Source organism: Drosophila innubila, chromosome X (assembly GCF_004354385.1).
Source record: "Drosophila innubila isolate TH190305 chromosome X, UK_Dinn_1.0, whole genome shotgun sequence".
Lineage (NCBI taxonomy): Eukaryota > Metazoa > Arthropoda > Insecta > Diptera > Drosophilidae > Drosophila > Drosophila innubila.
Window position 1 is genome coordinate 362,677 of NC_047626.1, and position 22,672 is coordinate 385,348.

General features: G+C 32.6%; 1 protein-coding gene across 4 annotated transcripts in view; it reads right to left on the minus strand.

Annotated features, from left to right (window-relative positions):
- LOC117783063 (broad-complex core protein isoforms 1/2/3/4/5) overlaps positions 1-16,537 on the minus strand; it is a 44,117-nt gene extending 27,580 nt beyond the window's left edge. For 2 of the 4 annotated variants that reach the window (XM_034620258.1, XM_034620250.1), the window contains exons 1-6: positions 16,229-16,536; positions 7,296-7,484; positions 6,200-6,677; positions 5,072-5,381; positions 4,284-4,429; positions 3,745-3,795 (exon numbers count right to left, since the gene is read on the minus strand). In XM_034620258.1, coding sequence (XP_034476149.1) covers positions 3,745-3,795; positions 4,284-4,429; positions 5,072-5,381; positions 6,200-6,677; positions 7,296-7,484; positions 16,229-16,414 — 1,360 coding nt within the window. In that variant the 5' untranslated portion in view covers positions 16,415-16,536. Of the gene's footprint in view, positions 1-3,744; positions 3,796-4,283; positions 4,430-5,071; positions 5,382-6,199; positions 6,678-7,295; positions 7,485-16,228 lie in introns of all 4 variants that reach the window. The other 2 variants (XM_034620264.1, XM_034620242.1) reach the window with 2 other exon arrangements.
- Positions 16,538-22,672: the final 6,135 nt, after the last annotated feature.

Below are 22,672 nucleotides of genomic sequence, written 5' to 3' on the forward strand. Positions count from 1 at the left end.
TATATAATTTGGCAACCAAGATTGTGCTTCTTTAAAAGGCTTTTATATTAAAAAAGATTGAAATCCGTATTAATTCTTTGAATTTGTGATAAGCCTTTTGAAGCGACACAAAATTTGCATAAATTTAAATATGGAAAATTGTTTATAAATGGAATTAAAAAAACAATTAATTATTGAACATAAATATGAAAAATAAAGAAAGCACAATTATTAGATTTGTCTGCATGTTTTAATATAATATGGGACATTGAAGTATGGAAAAATATTAATAAAAAAAAAATAAAAAAATTATTTAACATAAAAAATTAAGAAAGCACAATTATTGAATTTGTATGTATGTTGTATGAGCATAAACATAAATATAATTGAGTATCTATGTGTCTAAGTATGTATGTATGTATGTATGTAAATGTATGTTGTATGTATGTATTTTGTTGCACTGTTGTTGATTATTGCTTTTATATACGAATACAAAATTAGCACACAAATAAACGAAACGAAATGACAAAGAAAATAAAACAACAATAAATGTTTAAGAAACAATTATGCTGGAAAATATACATATATATTTCTCACATTTTTTATTACTCAACAAATAGCTTACTAATAATTTAGTTTACTCTGATTGGGAATTTGATTCTCTTCATAACTGGGTCTTTTTTTTGTTTATTAATTTTAGTGGGTTTTGTATGAGCGAGATAGGTCAATTGTGTGTGAGCGAGAGAAAGAGAGGGATTGAGTGTGTGTGTGTGGGTGAGAGAGAGAGAGAGACAGGTGGAAATAGAGCGAGAGCGAGCGAGAATCGAAAATGGCATTATGACATTGTATAAAGTATATATCGTTGATTCTGATTCTGATTTAACATGTTGTGGAGGACATGAAGTAAGCCAAAATGAACTCTTGAAAACTAACAAAAATAAATACACACTACTCGCTTTTTGAACTCATTTTGAAATCTTTTGAAAAATTTCATCAAGCAATAAGCAGTAAACACTGAACTCAACTGTACTAAGAACCTTTGTTTTGTTGGTTTATTATTATTTATTTTATTGCTTATTAAATCATCGAACTTAAATATTTATCTGAGCTGAACTAAAATAGTGATCATTTTTGGTTGATTTTTATTTTTTTCTTGCAGCTGAATAAAAATCTATGAAATATTTATTAAATTACCTTTTTTTTATTTAAAAAGTCAAAGTATAACTCTTTTTTGTAGTATAATTATTACAAAAGTATAATAAATTTATATTTCAGTTTTTATAGTAAAAATGAATTTTAAAAATTTGCACAATTTTAAATAAGACATTTTAATATTAGAAATTTGCAACAACTTTCAGCAAAACTCAATTTTATTTATTTTTTTTTGTTTTGTGGTGTGCGTTTAATTTGTAATATTTAAAAACGAAGAATGAAAAGCAAAAAAGCTTTAACAATTTGCAATATAAGAGTTATTTTTATTGTTTTTAAAATACAAATTTGTAATTCAACTACAATTTTATTTTATGATGGCTTTTGTTTAGCTCAGAAAAAAAGAGTTTAAACTAATGTTTATGATATTAACATAATGTTTTATACGATTTTTCCATTTGTTAGATATTTCTCAAACTCATTTCTCAAACTTTTATCAGAGATGTCTCACTAATATAATCCTCATGTGTAAGCAAGGTATGTGGGCTGAATGTTGCCCCTGACTGTTGTTGGGGCATGCCACAAAGCCACAAAGCTTTTACGAACAATGTACACACACATGTTGCATGCTTTTAGGCGCACGCACCCGCTCCATGTGTGTGTGTGTGTGTGTGTGTGTGTGTGTGTGTTTGTTTGTGTGTGTTTGTTTGTGTATGAGTGGGTGTGTGTGTGTGTGTGTGTCAGTCTATAAAGTTGTTGTGGCAAGTGGCAGCAAATTGTTGCGGCTTAACCACAGAATAACAGCCTCAATTAAAATGTGCGCCACAATTTCCAAAACAGGCAATTTCGCTAAACACTTTTGTGTGGCAAAGATTGAACCTTAGTCAGACTTTCGACTCGGAGTTCATTAGTTCATCACACACACACAAACACACACACACACACACACACACTCACTTGCACATGAAGGATGAGTCCTTTTGGGCCTTTTTGATGATTAAAAAATATTGGGTGACTTTAAAAAAGACACGAAAATTACTAATGCACATTTATGCTCAAAATGTAATTAATTTAAAAAAAAGTCTCTCGAATAATTACAAAAATGACTCGAAGTTGAGTCGAAACTAGTGATGGATGTATTGATCATCCAAACTTTGGTTTGAATTTTATACCAAAAAATATCAAAAAATTATATAAAAATTTTTTTTTTATCAAAATAAAAAATTTGTACTTTTATTACAAAACGTTTTATTTTTGGTGTAAAATTTTTTAACTGATTCAAACTTTGGCAGTTTTTTAGGTCATTTATTAGTCTTTCATCAAAAATTTAACGAGAAAACTTCATTTTGTAAATTGAATATGATAAATAAACTCTGACTAAAGTATTTATTTATGATCAGAAAACTATCGCATTTATGACTATTTTAATCATGTAAAGGACTCGAAAAGGACTCGAAAAAAAAAACAAATTTCATAAAATGCTTGCTGGGTAATGTTTTAAATCAGGGTTCATCAAACGTGTAGACTGTGAAAGAGTATTCTTCAGCTTAAATACTATTGAACAACACTGTTTTAAAGTGTTTTTATTTATTTTATTTAGATTTATTTGTATTTTCATGTTTTAAAAGGGATCTATATATTCAGGGTTCAGTGTTTGTTGTTTAAAGCTTGTATTTGAATTATAATTTTTGCAAAATCTGCATCATTAGCATTGTCATTTGTGATAAAAAATCTCCTACATCTGGTTAGTACGAATAACTGCAAAAAATTTTCTAATTTCCTATTTGTTACTGTTCGTTTGCTATTTTATTTTTTTTTTTTGGGTATTTTGGGTATTTCTTTTTCTTCAATTTTTTTTACGTTGTCGTTACGACTGACGAATATAAATGAAAACATTTACCATCAAAACAATCAAACAAGAAAGAAATTTATACACTGTTGTTAGACTTGAAGATGCAAAAAAAAAACAAAAACAAAACAAAAAAATTAATTCAAAAAAACTAAACAATTAAAAAAATATAGTATATTTTTTTGGGTTTAGTTGTTTGTTGGCTTTTACGTGTTTGCAATTCTAATGAGTCTAGGACAAAGTTGGCCCAAAAGTTGCTACAACTTTAGTATTTTATAGTATTTTATGGTATTTTGGACCAACTTTTACTCGACTTTAAACATGGTTTACTTTGAAATCAAATTGTATGACGAAAATAAACGATTATGGAAAATAATCAAATATGTATTCGTGTAGGTAAATAAATCAAAAGTTAAATCAAATTGTAATCAACACACATATATATAGCCGATTTATATGCATGTACGCATTAATGTAAGTATGTTTTTCAAGTAAAACAAATGATACAGACACATTTCTTCAACGTTTAAAAATATATTTGGAATTTCTTCTATTATTATTATTATATTTTTTTCATTGGTATTAATTTGTTGGGTATTTCTTTTCTTTTCTTCGAAAAAATTTTACTCATATATAGAATTGTCTATATAAAAGTGTTCTCTTTTTTTTTTTGGTAATTGCATTTGATGTAAAAAATGTAATAATGAGCTTTTGAGCGCAAATAGAGCGAAACAATAGAGGTAAAATAGAGAAATGCTTGGACTCACCTTGTGGAGAGACGGCTAATTCACCAGATTGTTGCAATTGTGTGTTGAGACCTATTATCGATAGCACATTAATAGAGCATACATATATAGCTATTTATATTAGGGTGCAATGATTTTTTTATTAACTAAAAATGGTCACCCAACAAACCATAGGTTTAAAATAAGTTCCTGGTCGCTGTTTTTGAAGTTGAACAATTTTAAATATTTAGTCCTTGCATTTTTTAAGCACAATTAGACCTTTAATTCTATAAGATTTTGAAAGTCCAGTTTCTTAAAAGAGTTTTGATTCCAAGCTTGTCAGAATCTGACCAAAAGTTTATTTCAGATATGCCAATAATAATATGCTAAAACTAAAAAAAAAAAAATAAATTGTTCAATTTGAAAAGCAGCTAGCAGGAATTGATAACAGAAGTATGGTTGCTTGGTGAAATCAACTTGGAATTCAGCGTAAATTAAGAATTTGCTTTAAAAATGTTTTTAATTTTAATTAAGAGCATAAAAATCGATGCACCCTATTTATGTTTTTTTGAAATACCCACCAAGCAAGGCTGGATGATCGAGATTGCTCATGGGGAAGCTGAATGCGGCACCGGGAAACAATTTGCTGTCAGCTGGCGACATGATGAACGGCTGTGCGGCATGATGTGAGGCAAGATTGTCACCGATCTCATCATCATTGCCAGAGCTAAAATAAAATAAAGGATAAGTACGATATTCGAGTATTGCAAAAACAAACATGTTATAATTAGTTATTATCACCAACATCTTAAACCTATACTAATTTATTTGTATATGGTATTCACTTTAAGTTAATGAATTAAATTTAATAAAGTGTTAAATCATAGTTTTTAAATGCTAAGCCTAAATACATGGAAAGAAATCCTATTAAGTAAAAAATAAAAGCCGAAACAGGGCTAAATAAAATTTTAAAATACACAAGCTACGAAATGTTATAAAAATTTGGATACAAAATAATTAACAATAGAAAAATTTTTAAAAACTGATATCAAAAAGGTTTTAATAAAAATTACTTGACTTTTAAAAAAAAAATTTCGGTTTGCTACTCATCCCAATTTTTGTTTATTTAATCCTCTAATGTAATTCAAAATATTTGTTTCCCTTTGTTTTTCTTTGTTTTCCTAATTTTAATGGTCCTATAAGAAAATTTAAAATTTTGGTTTCCAAATTTACGTTTATCCTGTTTTTTTTTGCCAAATATTAACATAGCATAATTCGAAATTTTGGTTTAAAAATTATAATAATATTCTTGGAAATAGTTTCAAGAAATTCAATTGGAGTTGAGTCTAGTTTCCCGGTTTGGATTTACCTCAAGGAGCCTTTGCCGCCATCTCCGCTGCTGGAGCGATTGGCGTCGTGCTCGCCTGTGGAGTCGTTGCTGTGCTCGTCGTTGGCGTTCGGGTTGTTGGCATTGTTGTTGGAGCAGACGAGCTCCATTGGCTCCGATTTGACATCGTCGACGCCGACGCCACGTGCCAATGGCGATGGTGTCAAACTGCCGAGTTTCTCGCTGATGGAGATGCCATTGCCATTGCCATTGTTATTGCCATTTCCGTTTCCGTTGCCATTGGCATTGCCAGAGTTGTTGCCAGTGTTTCCATTGCCAGTGGGTCCATTGCCTGCAAGGCAAAGAACAGTTATTAATTCCAACTCTCAAATCATTTAAAAAAAAAAACAATGATTTAATAAAAACAAATAAAAATAAATTAATTTTTATTTAATATTCATAATGTAACTTTTACGCAGTGTTGGAAAGCTTGTTAATTTTTACCTTGTTCTGATAATTTTTAAATTTCAAATGCTAGTCATAATTGATTATTACTATTAGCTGGCACTCTAACTATTTAAAATATATTTAGTTAAATTTGCTTTTTTTATTAAATTGGCGATTTTATTTTAATGAAATTTGTTTTTTTTTTAATGCAATTTGTAATAAAATTTTCTCTCTTCTAATCTGATAGGCTTTTATGTTTGAAATTGTTTTTTATTTATAAAATAAAATCATTATGAATCAAACTGTTTTTTTTTTTTAATGAAATTGGCTCATTATTTTTTTTAATAAAATTTACTTATTTTTAATGAAATTGTCTCTTTTCTTAATTAAATTGGATGTTTCTACACTGAAATTGTTTCTTTATTCAAGAAACTGTCGCTTTTTTAATAAAATTAACTTTGCATCTAAAATTAAATTTGCATATTTTTTAATGAAACTGGCACTTCTTAAATGAAATACGCTTTTTTTATTGAAATTGGCTCATCTTTTATTAATGAAATAGGTTCTTTTTTAGTGAAGTTGTCTCTCTTTTAATGAAATAGGCTCTCTTTTTTAATGAAACTGACTTTTTTTAATGAAATTGTCTCTAAACCTTAATGAAATTTGTTCTTTTTAAAATTTATTTTTTTTTGATGGAGGGGACAGGGGAGTAAGTGCACTCACGTTTCTCCTCCTTGAGTGGCGGTGTGTTGTTGTTGTTGTGGTGCTTGATCGTGCTGAAATCGGCCGGCGTTAGCTGTGGTGAAGCGCTGCGTGGTGCATGAAGTTGTTGCAAGTCGGGGCTGTTGTTGTTGCTGTTATTGATGTTGCTGATATTGCTGAGGCTGTTGATGTTGTTGGTGGAGAGACCGTTGTCGGCGTTGCTGCGCAGACGCTTGAGAGCATGCGACGTCTCCTCGACGGCGGCACTGCTGCGATGCAACATCGCCATGCGCTTCAGCAGATGGTTGTTGATGTGCTGCGGCAACTGTGGCGGTCCAGCTGGTGGCGGTGAGCCTGCCCCGCCCCCGCCTCCACCGCCGCCCTGGCGATTGCTGAAGAGTGTGGCGCCACCATCATCATGCAACGCGCCCTGGTGCGGATGTGAATTGAGCGGAGTGCGCACTCCGGCATTGGCCAAATTCTGAATCTGTGCCAAATGCTGCTTGTTACCAACAATCAAATCACGAAATAAATATGAAAGATTTAAACATTTGAATTAATGATAAAAGTCCAAACTAAACATTGTATTTGAAGTCGCATTTAAAAGTTATCGATACATCTAAAAAGTTGACAACGATTCATCGATTTGTTGAAAAATAATTTATAATTGCAATTTGAATAAACTGACTGCCTAAGCTCAAGATTCAATAAAACTTATCGATTGAAATTAAAGAAAAACTCTATAAATGTTTATTAACAATTAATTTTTAGCAATTTATCGATAACAAATTAGTGATAGAAATTATTTATAAAAGTTAATACACAACATTGCTTATAAAGATATATCTATCGATACATCTAAGCAACGATTAACCGACTTAATAGACAATAATTTATATTTGAAATTTGAATTAAAAATTCTTAGTAATTTATAGAATCGCTTATACAAAATTTGTTAAATCGAAACTCTAAGAAAATTACCTATTTTTCATGAGCTTTAATTGATTTTTTAGCAAGTCATCGGCAACAAATCGAGTTAAAAATTGATTCATCGATACTTCAATGGTTTTTATACCCTCTTTATTTTGGACTGATTGTAAATGATGTGGCAACTTACGCTGTGCGTGTCCTCGGCCTGTTGTTGTGTTAAGCCCGAGACACGAAGCACCTCGGCGGTCTTCAAGAACGATTGCAGCGACTTCTGATGCACATTGACCTCGCCGTGATAGATGAACTCCACCAGCGAGTGCAGATCCATAAAATTGACATCTTGCAGCAATATGACGGGATGTTTACACGGTGTGCTCTATAAATTCAAGCAAATAATATTCACAATCGAGTCATTAGTTACAGCCATAAAAGAGTTTTAATAAAAGGGCATTTTAATTGGTATAGATCTCGATTCTCGCAAGCTCTAAGCTCCATAACTCTCCAATCCTTTATTATATTTATAGGAATCCCCATAAAGAATCAATAGCCGATCCTATTTATGCCCATGCCCGAGGAATAAAGTGTTGATTTATACTAATTACTATCAATTAGGTTGAATCAAACAAAATAACTCCGTTTTAAAATTTTGAATTTTCAAAGCTCCTTGGCAATTAAATCAAAGCCACAAGCTTGAGGGAACATTTTTTTCAACGAGTTAAAGAAGTTATGCCAATTTGAAGTTGGTCAGATCTTCGACCAAGTCACTTTACAAGTCAAATTTTTTGTTAAATTTCACATGATTTTTGACAAGAAAATGAAGTGTCTCAGAATCAAGTTTAAAGTGTTGTTTTATACTAATTTCGATATAAGGAGTTGATAAAAAGTGAAAACTTGCGATTTAAAATTTTCAATTTTCAAAATATCAAAGGGGGGGACCCTTAGCATCGAACGCAAGATTTAGAGGAAAACAATTTTTTTTACAAAATTAATTAAATTTGAATGCAGAATGAATTTAGAGCCCAAACCATGATCAAAATGACATTCCGCTTAAAAATCGGTTTAGTTTTGATCAAGTTATGCCAATTTGAAGTTGGTCAGATCTTTGACCATGTCACTTTACAAGTCAAATTTTTTGTTAAATTTCACATGATTTTTGACAAGAAAATGAAGTGTCTCAGAATCAAGTTTAAAGTGTTGTTTTATACTAATTTCGATATAAGGAGTTGATTAAAAGTGAAAACTTGCGATTTAAAATTTTCAATTTTCAAAATATCAAAGGGGGGACCCTTAGCATCGAACGCAAGATTTAGAGGAAAACAATTTTTTTTACAAAATTAATTAAATTTGAATGCAGAATGAGTTTAGAGCCCAAACCATGATCAAAATGACATTCCGCTTGAAAATCGGTTCAGTTTTGATCAAGTTATGCCAATTTAAAGTTGGTCAGATCTTCGACCAAGCCACTTTACAAGTCAAATTTTTTGTTAAATTTCACATGATTTTTTACGAGAAAATTAAATGTATCAGAATCAAGTTTAAAGTGTTGTTTTATGCAAATTTCAATATAAGGAGTTGATTAAAAGTAAAAACTTGAGATTTAATATTTTGAATTTTCCAAATTTCAAAGGGGGGACCCTTAACATTTAAAATTGGAAGCAAGATCTGGGGATATTTTCTTATGACGAATTGAATTAAACTTGAAATCAAAATGATTTTTTACAAGAAAATGTAAGGTTTTAAATTCAAGTTTAAATGTTTTTTTTTTTCTATTTTTTTAATAATCTTGACTCTACAAATATATTTTTATTATTTAACTATTATATTTAAAGCCACTTTATCAGCTTGCAGTTGACCCTGTTTTTCTGTGGCCCTAAACTTGTCTCATTCTTTTATCTGGCACTCTTTTTAGATCTTCACAGTCTGCAGTCTTCAATCTACAGTCTGCAGTCTGTCCAGTTTAAGATTGTGTGTGTGTGTGTTGCACATTATCTTCAAGTGGCAATGGCAACAAAGGGCTGGGAAATTGGGTCAAGTCTCGTCGTTATTATTATTTTTTTTTATTTTATTATTATTTTGATGGTAAACATTGCAGACTCCTCAGCCTCAGACTAAGTTGCAGTTTCTCAGTTTCACCCGTTCTCTCCCTTCAAGGCGAATGTGAATACGTGCGGAATGCAGAAAGACGGAAAGACAGAGACAGCGAATTTACTTGTCTCTCTGTCTGGCTTATTTACTTGCATATGTTTCTTTTTTTTTTTTTGCGATTGATTTATTTTTTTTTCTTGCCTGGTTGCCTTATTTATTTGCATTGCATTGTATTGTATATATGTATGTGTTCATGTTTGTATGTTTGTATGTGTATATGTATTTTTGATCACACCATATACACGTATACTCTGTATATGTGCAATTGATCGTTCCTTTTTTTATTTTATGGTTTTATATTTGCAATTGATTGCTTCTCTGTGTGCGTGTGTGTCTCAGTGTGCGTGTGTTTGTGTGTGTGTGTGTGTATAAGGCAGATTGTGAAATCGAGGTCAAGACGACAGTGATCAAGTGATCGCACAAACAACAACAACAATTGCTGTTGTTAAAAGAAACTTGGCTGCCATTGAAAGAAAGAAACCAGACAGAGACAGCAACAACAGTCTGACAAGGAGGCAGGGGTAAGAAGGAAAAGGAAGCTAATCGTTTTACAGACAAGATGAAGAAAAAGGGTCTGCTGTTAGAGCTTTCTCTTCTGCCCTGGATTCCGAATATTTTTAAAGGAATCACAAAAATAAAAGTAAGTAAGTATAAAATGTTACGATACCAAAAAAGGGAAAACAATAAAATGGAATCAATAAATTAAAATGTTCAACCAAAACAATATTTAAAGTACAACAATTAGGAAACAAAAATGTCGAAGCCAAGAAATAGAAATGTCAAAAATTATCTATAATGTTATTATAAAATACAAATCAGAAAGACAAAAATTAGCATAAAAATAAAATTGTCTCAGCTATGTTGTGTGAAAATATCAGTCTCCTAGGTCAATTCAATGATCAGTTAGCAAGTGAGTGAGTCAGGACAAAGAGTTTTATGTAAATAGATTTTTAACTTTTGACCAATTCTAAGTTTTATCTTCCCAATGTTGTTTTTTCTAATTTTTAATTCCTAATAACATTATTACCAATTTTGGTTCTTTCTTAATTCTTATCCTCCCAATGTTTGTTTGCCTAATTATTATTTGCTAAAAAATGTTCCAAATTAGATTCTTTCCAGATTTGTTTTCCTAATTTTTTTTTGCAAATTTGCGTGTTATTTTTGGACTTTCTGAGTATAATTCTTGGACTTTCGTATATGGAATCCCGGCAACAAAGTGTAAAGTGGGCGCAAGAACGACACTTACAGATGCAGTTACAGTTACAGTTACAGTTTGAGTTGCATCTATTATCACAATAACAGATACAGATACAGTTGCAGTTGCAGTTGAATAAAAGCCAAAACTACATTAAGGTTTGGCTTAAACCCGCCCCAATTTGGCCATTAGCTGCTTGGCACTTGGCACTTGCCAGTTGCCACTTGCCACTTGCCAGTTGTTGCCACTCTTTCTGCTGCTTATGTTGTTCTTTTTCTTCTGCTTTCTCTTCGTCTTCTTGTGTGGAAAGGACACTTTACTGTTTTACACCTAATTAAAATAATGCGCTGCAGTTAATTAAATATTTATGCATAGACACAAAACGCGCACAAGATCAAGCGAAAAGTGTCGCGACCCCGGCACAAAAAAGCAACACGGACAAAAAACACGGCTTCGACCCAAACCCGGACACCCGGACACCCGAACTCGAAACTGGACACTTGGTTGCATGTCCATTTAGGTTGACAGTTCTGTCAACTTTAGACCAACAAAAAATGCAATTTTTTGTGAAGAAAATGTCAAACATGAAAATCGGAAAATTACGTAATTTTTTTTTATCTATTTTTAAGGCGTGCTTTTTTAGCCTCTAACATTTAGTTTTGTAAAGATACATCAAAATATCGAAAACTTGATTTCCCCAAAAACGATTTTCAATTAATTTAACTTGATATTTTTTTTTTTTTGCGATCAATCGAGTTGTTTATATGAAATTTCCTGTAAAATGAACACCTCAACTTCATTTTTTTCCATATTTTTTTTTTCAAAATTTTCAAACTGTCATAACTTTGTCAAATCTTGACAGATTTTAATGCGAAATGTCAATTATATCATTTTGTCTCTATTTTGAATCTGCATCAAAAAAAACCAAACATTTTTTTCATCCCTCTCCATTTTTTTCATACTATCATCTGAAAACAATCGAAAACTTTAGCAATTGAAATAGAAGAAAGTCAGATTTGGCGGTAAAATAGCTGTGCTGGCAACGCTGGTGTTGTTCTAGTTGTTGTTGTTGTTGTTGTTGCATTTATATCAAATTGAATTTACAAAGTTTTTTTGCCTGCGACTCGTATTGTTGCATTGCCAACAAAGTTTTGTATACTCTCTCGTACTAATTTCTTGGTATATAATTATTTTAGCCTTTTTTTGTGCCTTTCCCCCCTCCCCAGTCTGCACTATACGTTGCACTATTGTCGCAGTTGCTTTGCATTTTGTTGGCCTTTTTAACAAATTAAATGCCGACTTTCTGTTGTTTGCAATTTTGTTGGGCCTTCATTATCATAGTTCCCATTTCCCTCCCACATTTTAGCTTTGCAATTTATTGGCTGGACAGCTTGTAAAGTATGGATGGCATGGGATGCGGGGGTCGGGGGGCGTATACGCAATATGGCAGCTTGCTTGCCACTTGCCACAACTGTTGACGAACAGGAGAAGGCGCCATTTACACTGGAGAAAAAAAATGGACCAACTTCTAAAATCAAGAACATTCATCTTACATATTTCGGTTCTAGAATAAAACCTTTTTGAAACCAAATTACTAATATTAAGAATATAAATCTAAGAAATCGCAGTTCTTAATAAAAAAAAAACTGTTGGAAAACTTACAATATGTTATGCTTTTTTTTTAATGTATTTAAGAAAATTAAATCTTAAAACTTGGTCTAATTTCAAATGTTCATGCAACCGAAAATCGTTTTTGAACTCTAGAAATTTTATTTTCTTGATGCAGTTATTTGATAAAAATTCTTGTGAGCAAAATTTTGATTTTAGAACCATTTGTTTTTTTAATAGTGTAGAAACGCCGATGGCACTAAATGGCCCAAAAGAAAGTTGGCCCATTCTTTTGGCCCTCTTCCCTTTTTATTTTTGCAAAACTTGATGCATTAAGTTGTTGTGTTTTTGTTGTTGTTGCTGTTGTTGTTGTTGTGTCTGTTTGCGTCTATAATTTACAAAACGAAGTTTTCTATCATGTTAACAAATCACGTCGAGAAAAATATTTACAACAGAGAAGTTTGTAATTTATATAATTTCTGCTGCAATGGCAAAGTCAACGGCAAAGACAGGGGGCGGTGCAGGGTGACAGGAGGGGGGAGGGAGGGGTTAGAAGACAGCCCCAACCACTAATCAATGCTCTAACGAATTCGCTAACCACTCCCCAAATGCTCAAACTCAAACCTGACGCCAATGACAGCTCAAACAATGCAAATGGTAAAGTTTTTTGGTAGCATGGGAAGGGAAACAGTCAAGAGAGGGGTTTAGTTAAGGGGTGAAAGGAGAAGGGGGGGTACAAGTGGCCACGTCTCGAGGTAAAACTAAAAACCGCAATTGCGTGCAAATATTTTCAATGCAGTCACAAGTTTTGGCGGCCAGACCACAAAACGAGCATACGACTCCCATAATTTTAATGTCATAATAAAAAATAAGAAAAACAAAAACATATAAACAAGCAAGTATGCCATAGTCAAAGTGCTCGACTGTTAGATGCCCAGTACTCGTACTCAGTACTCAGCACAAATCACATATAAATTCAAAAACAAACGAAAATTATTACTTAAAAATTATCAAAAATAAATTTCAAACAAGGGGACTCCGCTGCAGACGAGCGCACTCCACAGTCGGATACCCTGTACCCAGCAAAGATTTGGTGCCCTTGCAGATATATATGTGCAGGATATATAGGACCAACCCAGATGCATATTTTGTCACATTGGTTGAGATATCTCAAGAAAAAAATGAATTTTTTTTACTAAAACTTGATTTTTGACCGATCTTTTCTATGGCAACTATAAATATAATTGTCTGATTAAAAAAAAAAAACTTGATCTGCGTGCGGTATCCAGGAACCTATATACCAAGTTTAAAGTCTCTAGCTCTTATTATCTATGAGATCAGACAGACGGACTAAGAGAAGGACATGTATACATTTACTCGGCTGTTGATATTGACCAAGAAACACATTGTACCCTTTTTTGCTCATTTTTACATGGTATAACAAAAAATGCAATGTACGAGACGGCACTGTTTTGCTCCACCTTTCCCCTTGCCACTTTTTGGGGCAGCAACTTTAGCTGGCAAATTAGCATAAATTGTAGAGACTCGAAATAGGAATGAAAATGACATTTAGGACTCGGTCTAGTCCTCAGATTAGCTCAAGTTAATCACAGGTTAGTTGCTGGCATTAGCTTGCCAAAAAAAGAGTGAAACAATTGCCAGAGAAGTTGTTTTATTTAGCGCAAGATGCAAAAGAAATTTGCCAGCAAAGACTTTCGAGTCTTTCTTTGTATACCCACTACTTAACAAATAAGTAAAAGGGTATATTAAGTCTGTGCAAAGTATATAACAAGGGGCAGGAGGCATCTTCGACCCTATAATGTATATATATTTTGATCAACAACTGCATCAACAGTCGAGTCGATATAGCCATGTCCGTCTGCCCGTCCGTCTGTCCGTCCGTCTGTCCGTCCGTCTGTCTGTCCGTATGAACAAAAGAATCTCAGAGATGATAAGAGCCAGAGCAGCCAAATTTGGTACACAGACTTAAATAAACTCCACGATCCTGCAATTCGCGAATAACCGTGATACCTACCGGTTTTTAAGATATGAGGCTTTTTAAGCAAACTAACGTTTTTTATTATTATTATATATCATTTTATTGAATCGCATCAAGATCGGTTGAACAGAACGGCAGTAATGGTTGTTTCAAGTTTTAAAGGAAATACAAGCGCCTAAAAGTATGCAACGGGTATTCCTATAGTCATGGTCTCGCCTATAGCTTTTCCGACTAGTTTTTTTCCGACTATTTTGCAGGCACAACTTTGCCTTATTTTCTGAGTCTATTCTCCCCATTCTCCCTCCCTCTCTCTCTCTCTATTCGAGCACACTCTTTGTGGAAGTATAGTTTCGACATTTGGCGTGTTGTCGTCTGTTTTGTTGTTGTTCTTGTTGTTGTTCGTGCGCAACTAAATAAATTAAAATGAAAACAGAACGCAATATCAACCTCAATTCCCTTTTCTCCCCTTTTGCTTTTCTTCTCTTTGCCATTTTTGCTGTAATATTTTAGCTAAAAGCACAAAAATAAGTATATACTATTTGCCCAAACAACAGCTAAAAAACTTTGCCTTAACAGTTTACACCACGAGACAGCATGGACAACAACAACAACAATTTCTTTTAGACACAAAAAACTTGCCACATTCTGCAACTCACATATTTATATACATATGAGTGTGTGTGTGTGTGTGATTGCATGTAGATTTTATTTTATTAATTAGGCTGCCATTAAATTTGTGCCGCAAAGCGAACTGACAGTGCCTGACAGCAGTATACGCCTTGTCTTGCCTTGCCTTCATTTTAAAAAACATATTAAGTTGCAGTTGCATTTAGTACACTTAGAAAAATATATACTTTTCTTTAAATACTTAAATTACACTTATAAAAAAAAATTATATATAAGAAAAATTTCTCTACAGAACAAAGAAATAAAAGATTTTACTAATTTTTTATTGAAATCAAACTTGATACATTATACATACATAATTTATTATGATTGTTCAAAATTTAATATTATTTCAATTTTTAGTTCAATCAAAATGTATCAATAATTTTCTTATAAATCTCAATAAGAAACACACTTTTTTGAAAAGAATACTTATGCGAATTTTTTTGTCAGTTCAATTCATTTTGGTTCTCAGTTTTATAAGACCCACGCTGCGTATGCCTCAATCTTCTTTCTTTTTCTTTTTCTGTTTCTGTCTCCCTCTTTCTGCAGTTATTCATCTCTCAATCTCCCTCTGACTCTACACTAAGTAGGTCACTAGAATAATCGAGGAGGCCAAAGAAGGAAAAATATGCTCTGATATTTTGAGTTAATTTTAGTTTCGCAATTTGAAACTCACTTTAGTGCTGTTGATATCGAAATCGAATCTTGGTCAAAAAAATTAAATTTACTAAATGCACAAAATTTGAGTGCGGAATGACTTTAGAGGCCAAAACATGATCAAAATGACATTCCGCTTGATAATCGGTTCAGTTTTGATCAAGTTATGTCATTTTAAAGTTGGTCGGACCTTTGACCTAGCAACTTTACAAGTCAAAATTTTTGTTCAATTTTACTTGATTTTTGACAAGAAAATAAAAGGTCTCAGAATCAAGTTTAAAGTGTTGTTTTATACTAATAACGATATAAGGAGTTGATTAAAGGTGAAAACGTGAGATTAAAAATTTTGAATTTTCGAAATTTCAAAGGGGGGACCCTTGGCATCGAAATCAATATCTAGTAGAATCTAGAGAAAAAAATTTTTTTTTAAGAAATTAATAAAATTTAAATGCAGAATGAATAAAAATGCCAAATAGTGATTAAAATTACATTCCGCTTAAAAATCGGTTTAGTTTTGATCAAGTTATGACAGTTTGAAGTTGTTCAGACTGCGAATTTAGCCACTTTACAAGTCCAAATTAATGTTTAATTTCACATGATTTTTTACAAAAAAATTAAAGGTCTCAGAATCAAGTTTAAAGTGTTGTTTTTAACTAATTAAAAATTCCGATTTATTTTATTGCCAAATTAAATAAAAGCTTTCTAGCTTTTTTTTTCCAAGTTCAATTCCCAAATGTTCGTATTCTAAATAATATTTTTGAACATTCCTATAGGAAATTATATGGCTGATATAATATATGGCATAAGAGGGGTTGTTGGAGAGGGGTTTGGGGGAGTTGTCACTCACCTTGAGCAGATCTCGGAAGTAAGGGCTGCAGGCGGAGAGTACGACCCGATGGGCCTTTATGCTTCGTCCCTCGCACGCGAGCGTCACATCCACGAAGTCCTCGTCGTCGCGAAGATTCTCAAAAGCCGATGTGATGCTGCTCTGGTAATTGTTCCAACGCAAGCAGAAATGTTGTGTCTCGTCCATGTTGCTTTGTTCTTCTTGTTCTTCTGACTCAATTTCAGATTCTTCTGGATGTTGTTGGTATGAGTTGTTGTCTTCAATTGTTGTTGTTGCTCTTGTTAGCTGCCAAGCGTTGTTACTGTTGTTGTTGTTGTTGCCGTTGTTGATGCTGTTGTTGTTGCTGCTGTTGTTGTTGTTGTTGTCGTCGTCGTCAACCGTCGAAACAACGCTGGCTTTTTTTGTGGTCACCTTTTTGCGTATTTTGGCGGCTTTTTATTGCACCGTTTGAAGAATTAATTTGTTTGTGTGCTGTGCATACACACACACACACAAGCACACACACAAACACACACACACACACACACTCTCGCTGTGTTGTGAAATGTTTTCGTCTTTCTTTTTTTTTGGTTGTTGTTGCTCTCTGTTCCTTTTTTTTGGGCTGCACAGTTGTCTATTTATTTAACTGCAATTAAACATAGAAATGACATTTATTATAAATACGTATTTTACTTTAGTTACCATTAAAATTAATCACTTAAACTGTATATTATTATTTTGATGTATTTACATTGTTGCGAATAGCATACAAAATGTGCAGCAAATAGGAAAAGCTAAAAAAAATAAGTAACGAGTAACTGAAAAATAACGAGTTATCAGGACAAGGAGTAAACGAATTATCGAAAAAAGGAGAACGAAAAAGAAACGCGAGACAATCGTATTTAACAGTGTTGCACAAAAATCAAAAGATATAAAAACATAAAATTAATACTAAGTTACGTAATATTTTGTAATCAAATAAAAGACATTATTAAAGGGCATCAATGCATAATATTTTGAAATAAATCGCATTAAAATATTGCCTCCGGTTTGACTGAAATCAACGTTTGAACTGTTCGATTTCTGTTTTTGTAGCGTGCGAATGCCTTGGTTTTTTGTAAACATCTTGAAAACGAACCATTGTCCAAAATCAAGATTAGCATTAATTTTAGTGCTTATCCAGAGCTATGAGGTTTTCCATTTGTGAAAGTGAAAAAATGTTTTTTTTTTCTTCAAATGCGTACGAACGATATATTCGATATCAGAGAATTGCAACTGAATTAAGTATTACATTCTACTTTTTTTTCTAATACTTTCTTTCTTTATTTTATTTGCCCACTTTATTATAAAATATTGTAAATAAAATGTCCAAACAGCTACTTAACAAACTGTACTTTTTACAGTATTAACTTTTTACTTAATTATTATTATTAAATATTAGCAGCAAGTTTGCACATTTATTTCAATGTGCATTTTCTGCTACGACTGTTAAAAATTTGTGATTGTTATTTTGAATTCGCAACAATTGCAAAAATGTTGAAAAACTGTTAACAACAGCATTTTAAAATGTCAAGCAACATTTGTATGTCACACACACACACACAGAGTAGAAATACAAAAAAAAAATGAAATGAGTACAATTATTAATAATAATTAATTTATGCATTTTATATGTTTTTTTTTTTTTTGTTGTATTCAATTGTGAAAACAGCAAACGCAAACGCAAATAAATCAAAACACTTGTAGTGCACAAATTTGTTGGTTTTGGTTTTGTCTTTGATTCCATTTATTTTTGCTGTTTTCTTTTGATTTACGCTTACGCTGCTTGGCTGGAAATTAAGCATGCACGCAATTGGATCTTAAGTTTAAAGTGGATGCCATTGCACACATTAAGATTGTCCTGCTGCTCTTAATTATACTTGCCCTTTACAATTGGTTCACTCTCTTTGCGGCTTTCGCTTTTGCTTTCGCTCGCTTTCGTCGCTTATAAAAATAGATCTGTCTCTATGCACACACAGACATACAGTGGCTCACAGCTAATTTCAGCCAGCACGTTGCAAATTATAATATCAGCTATAACAACTAAACTAATAAGCATATCAACATGATTTAAACGCATGTCAATTAATATTGCCACAGGGTATAAATATATGTCTAGTTTTTTTAAAGCTATTTTGCTACGAAATTTGAGCTATTTTTTTTTTTATCAGTTTTCAGCTTTTCCCCATTGATTTTTAGCCAGAAAGTCTTTTAAGTGTGACACTATTAAAAATAAGATAATTATCGCAGCTATTTTTTTTTTCCAGTCAAAATAATTACTTGGCCTACTGTACTCGCACATCTTCCACAGACCACAGCATCCACAAAGAGAGAGCCAATGTTCTCTTACCTTCTTAATAATTTACAATCCACAAAATATGCAGTCAGATGTGGAGTGTATTTCTAATAGTTTAGTTCTTTATCATTATTGTCATTATTATTATTATTTTTATTGTGTGCAACTTTTGCCAAATTTTGCAGCGTTAACATTTTGCGCTCTCTTTCTCTCTCGCTCTCGCTCTTTGTGTGTTTTGTTATTGTTTGTCGTTGTTGTTATATTACCGTTGTTTAATGCTTGTTGCTTTAATTTTATTTATTATAATCTTTTGTTGCTTTTTGGTTGCTTTCTTTTGAGGTAGAAATTTGTTGGCGTATACGTAATTTATTAATTTTAATAAAGATTTGTTTTGAGATCTTGGCTTAAGATTTAAATGCAAATCCACAAACACAAAAATAAAATGCAAAAAAAAATATAGAAATTAAATAATCTGCGCAGACACACACACACACACACGCACGCACAGACTAATTAATTGCCGAAGCGCATTAGAAAAACCGAAACCGAAACCGAACCGAACCGAACGACCGAACACGCACTTAAAACTATTTAGCTACATATATCTATATGTATATATTTAATATATGTATGTTTATATGTGTGTTTTTATATGTATTTGAGTTTAGTTTTGTCATTTAATCAGGATGCATTGCGTTTGCGTTTGCTTTTGCATTTGCGTTTGATCAGTTTTGTATTTGCACACGCTCTTTGGTCCTGGCGTTGTCCTCTCGCTCTCGCTCTCTCTCTTTGCGCTTTGCGCTCTCTCAGTGTGTCAGACCGCGGCCAAAGCAGCGTGTATGTGTTTGTTTTTTTTTGTTTTGTTTTTGGAATTTTTTGGGATATTTTTCGTTGCGTTTGATGATTGCAAGCGTAGAAACTCAACTGAATTCGTGCTCAAGAAGAAGAGAGTGCTCGACTCTGCCTGCCTGCCAGCAGCGACGCCAACAGCGCGCAGCAGCAGCAGCCGCAGCAGCAGCGAAGTCGCCGATAGCGCACACACAAAAAAAAAGCGCATTGGTCAGGAGCAGCATTAGGGGTGGGGGGGAGTAAAAAGCACACACAAAAACTATTATGCCAAGTTTTTGGCAATAGCAGTTGAGAGAGTAAGAGCGAGCGAGAGCGAGAGCGCGCGCACGCTCTGTTGCGTCTGTACAGTCCTAGTGCTGCACCCCTCTCTCTCTCCCTCTCCCTCTCTCCTTCCCAGCTTGTCGCACCGCCTTGATCACTAGGATCAGGTAGACAGACAGGGACAGACACACACACACATGCAACTCTCTGTCTGTCTGTCTGTCTGCTGCGTGTGTGCGTGTGTGTGTGTGGGGGAGCGCAGTGAGTTGAACCTGAACTTGAGCATTAGAATGTGAGTGTGCTTTCACACAGACACTCGCGCACACCAACGCCAAACGCTGCAAGCAGCGACACAGCGACAGTGCCAAAAAAAGTACATACACACACACACACACATATACAGTCTTTTTCGGCACAGTCCAGTCTACAATTTTGGTGACTCTCGATCTGTTGCGCTCTCGCTCTCACGCGCGCGCTCTCTCGCTGCTCAGTTTTATTATATGAGTGTATGCATGTACATATGTATGTTTGTTTCTTTGTATTTTATACAAGTAGCTTTGACTTTTGTGCATATGTAGAACCAAACTTCGTTGCGGTCGTCGACGCAGCCAATGACGCTGACGCTGACGTTGACGCTGACGCTGACACTGACTAATAACGACAAAGTGAATAGAAAGAGATACAGATACATACATACATACTTATATATATATGTATATATATAAGCAGATATTCATAGTTATGACTATGGCACTTTCATCTGAAGCATTGCATATTTAAATACATACAAACGAACATATTTTTATTGAAATATAAGCAAATAACTACAGTTAGTCAACAACGTTTCTAACAGTGCTGACATTTTTTGCAATTTTTTTGCAAAATTTGGCACTTTTTTAAAGTGCAAAAGCTAGAATAGTTATGGAAAAAAATCGATATATATATATATATATGAAACTCTATGTCCTGACACACTCACTCACTAACTGATCATAGGATAGCTCAAACCACAAGATCTAGGAGGTTGAAATTTTGACACAATGTAACTGAGACAATTTTATACTGCAAGGGACTATTTAGCATATTTAGCCCACAATATTGTGGCAACACTGGTTTACACAATTTCTCATGCAAAAAATGTATCTTTTTCATTCTTGTTTATAACGCTTAGAACATGTAAAAAAAAATTAGACATACAATTTCAATATAATTTATATTATTTTTTTTAAATTAGGGTAATATATGACTTACATTAACCGGAAAACGAATAATAAAATTAGTTTAGATATACAATTTATAAATTTAAAAAAAAAATTAATATTGTTTTGGAATTGTTTATTCAGGTCAATAAAAACCTTTTTTTTTTTGGTTTTTCACATGAACCCACTTATGGTCCACAAATAAACGCACTTTATTAATAAATAATACCGAGAAACACTAAAAAAAAACCTGAGAAATCAAATTGGTGAAAATCCCAAAATTTAGCTTGTGAATAATTTTTCCTGCGAAATTGTCGTTCTATTCCCATGTAGTTTGATATAATATATACGTGTATATATGCATATATATATATATATGTTTCTATGTAGTATCAAAGTTTGCGAATATGAGTCGAAATATTATACAATGTTCAAATGTTCATATTTGATTGCAATATTCTATAATTTATATATATATATATGTATATATATATGGTATATATATATTTAAGCAGCTGCTAGGCGTCAGTTACTTTCCCTCTTCTTCTCTCCTTCTCTCCCGCTCTCTCTCTCTCTCTGTCTCTGTCTGCTGCCATTCTAGACATTTTGCTTAAATTTGAGATTTTCCCACCGTGCTTTTGGGCCACCGTTGGGTTCCACACTCCACACTTCAAATGCATTTGTGGATGCTCTTTCGCTGCAATTGACAATTGCTGTAAGGCGACACCTGTCGGCATTCGGCAGAGACAGAGGCAGCGACAGTGACAGCGGCGCTAACTGCGTCCGATGCCAGGTGGAAGTTATTGTACTTGTAATATGGTAATTAGATGCAATCCAAAACGTGGAATCTGTTACAGGTGACAACATGTACAGTTGGTTAAGTAATTGTTGGCACTAAATACAAATCAGGCATCGAAATAATAATTATTTTTAATATTTCAATTAATTAAAACTCTGTCTTGCGATTAAATGATGAAATAATAATTTAATTTCAATTTTAATTCGAAAATCAAAAATAAAAAGTATATTTCAATTTAATTTGTTATCTAAAATAACAAAAAAGTTTTGGTGTTATTTATATAAAAAATGAAAATATAAATTTATTTATTTAAAGTAACATTTAATATAAATTTGTATAATACAAATTCAAATTGAAAATATGTAAAAAAAAAAAAAGTGTTTTAAGATTTTTTATGTTCTTTCATAATCCATGATTCTTATTGAAAATTAGATAGGATTATTAGAATATAGGATTTTTCAAATCCATAATATTTAATTCAAATGAGAGTTATTATATGTTTTTTTTTACCTATAATTTGAATTTACTTAATTTTCATAAAGATTGTATTTGGTTTTTATCCCAGTTTTTTATATTATTTTTTCTGATAACAATTTTAAATAAAAGTTTTTTTTTTAAAAAGTATGTATCTTTAAATCTTTTGTATTTTTATTTTAACTATAAATTATGAGATGCGTTCATTTGTGGATCGTAAGTGCAGCAAGTGGAGTCTATGATCTATTAGCTTAATAATATGAATGAATGTGTGAATGTATGTATGTATGTATGATATGTGTTTGTAGATACTTTATTGTTACTTTCGTACATTTCGACATTTGTTGCTTTTATTGGTGTTTGAGTTTTTTGTGTGTTTGTTTCGATTTATTTCAGTTCAGTGCGAAATGTATTTGATTTTTATTTTCACATTTCTGATGTGACGCTATTTCTTTATTTCGCTGCTTTTTATTTTGGTTTGGTTTTGTTTTCTTTTGTGCAAAAACAAAATAAAAGATCTTCGCTCGCATTCGCAATTCCTAGTGTTT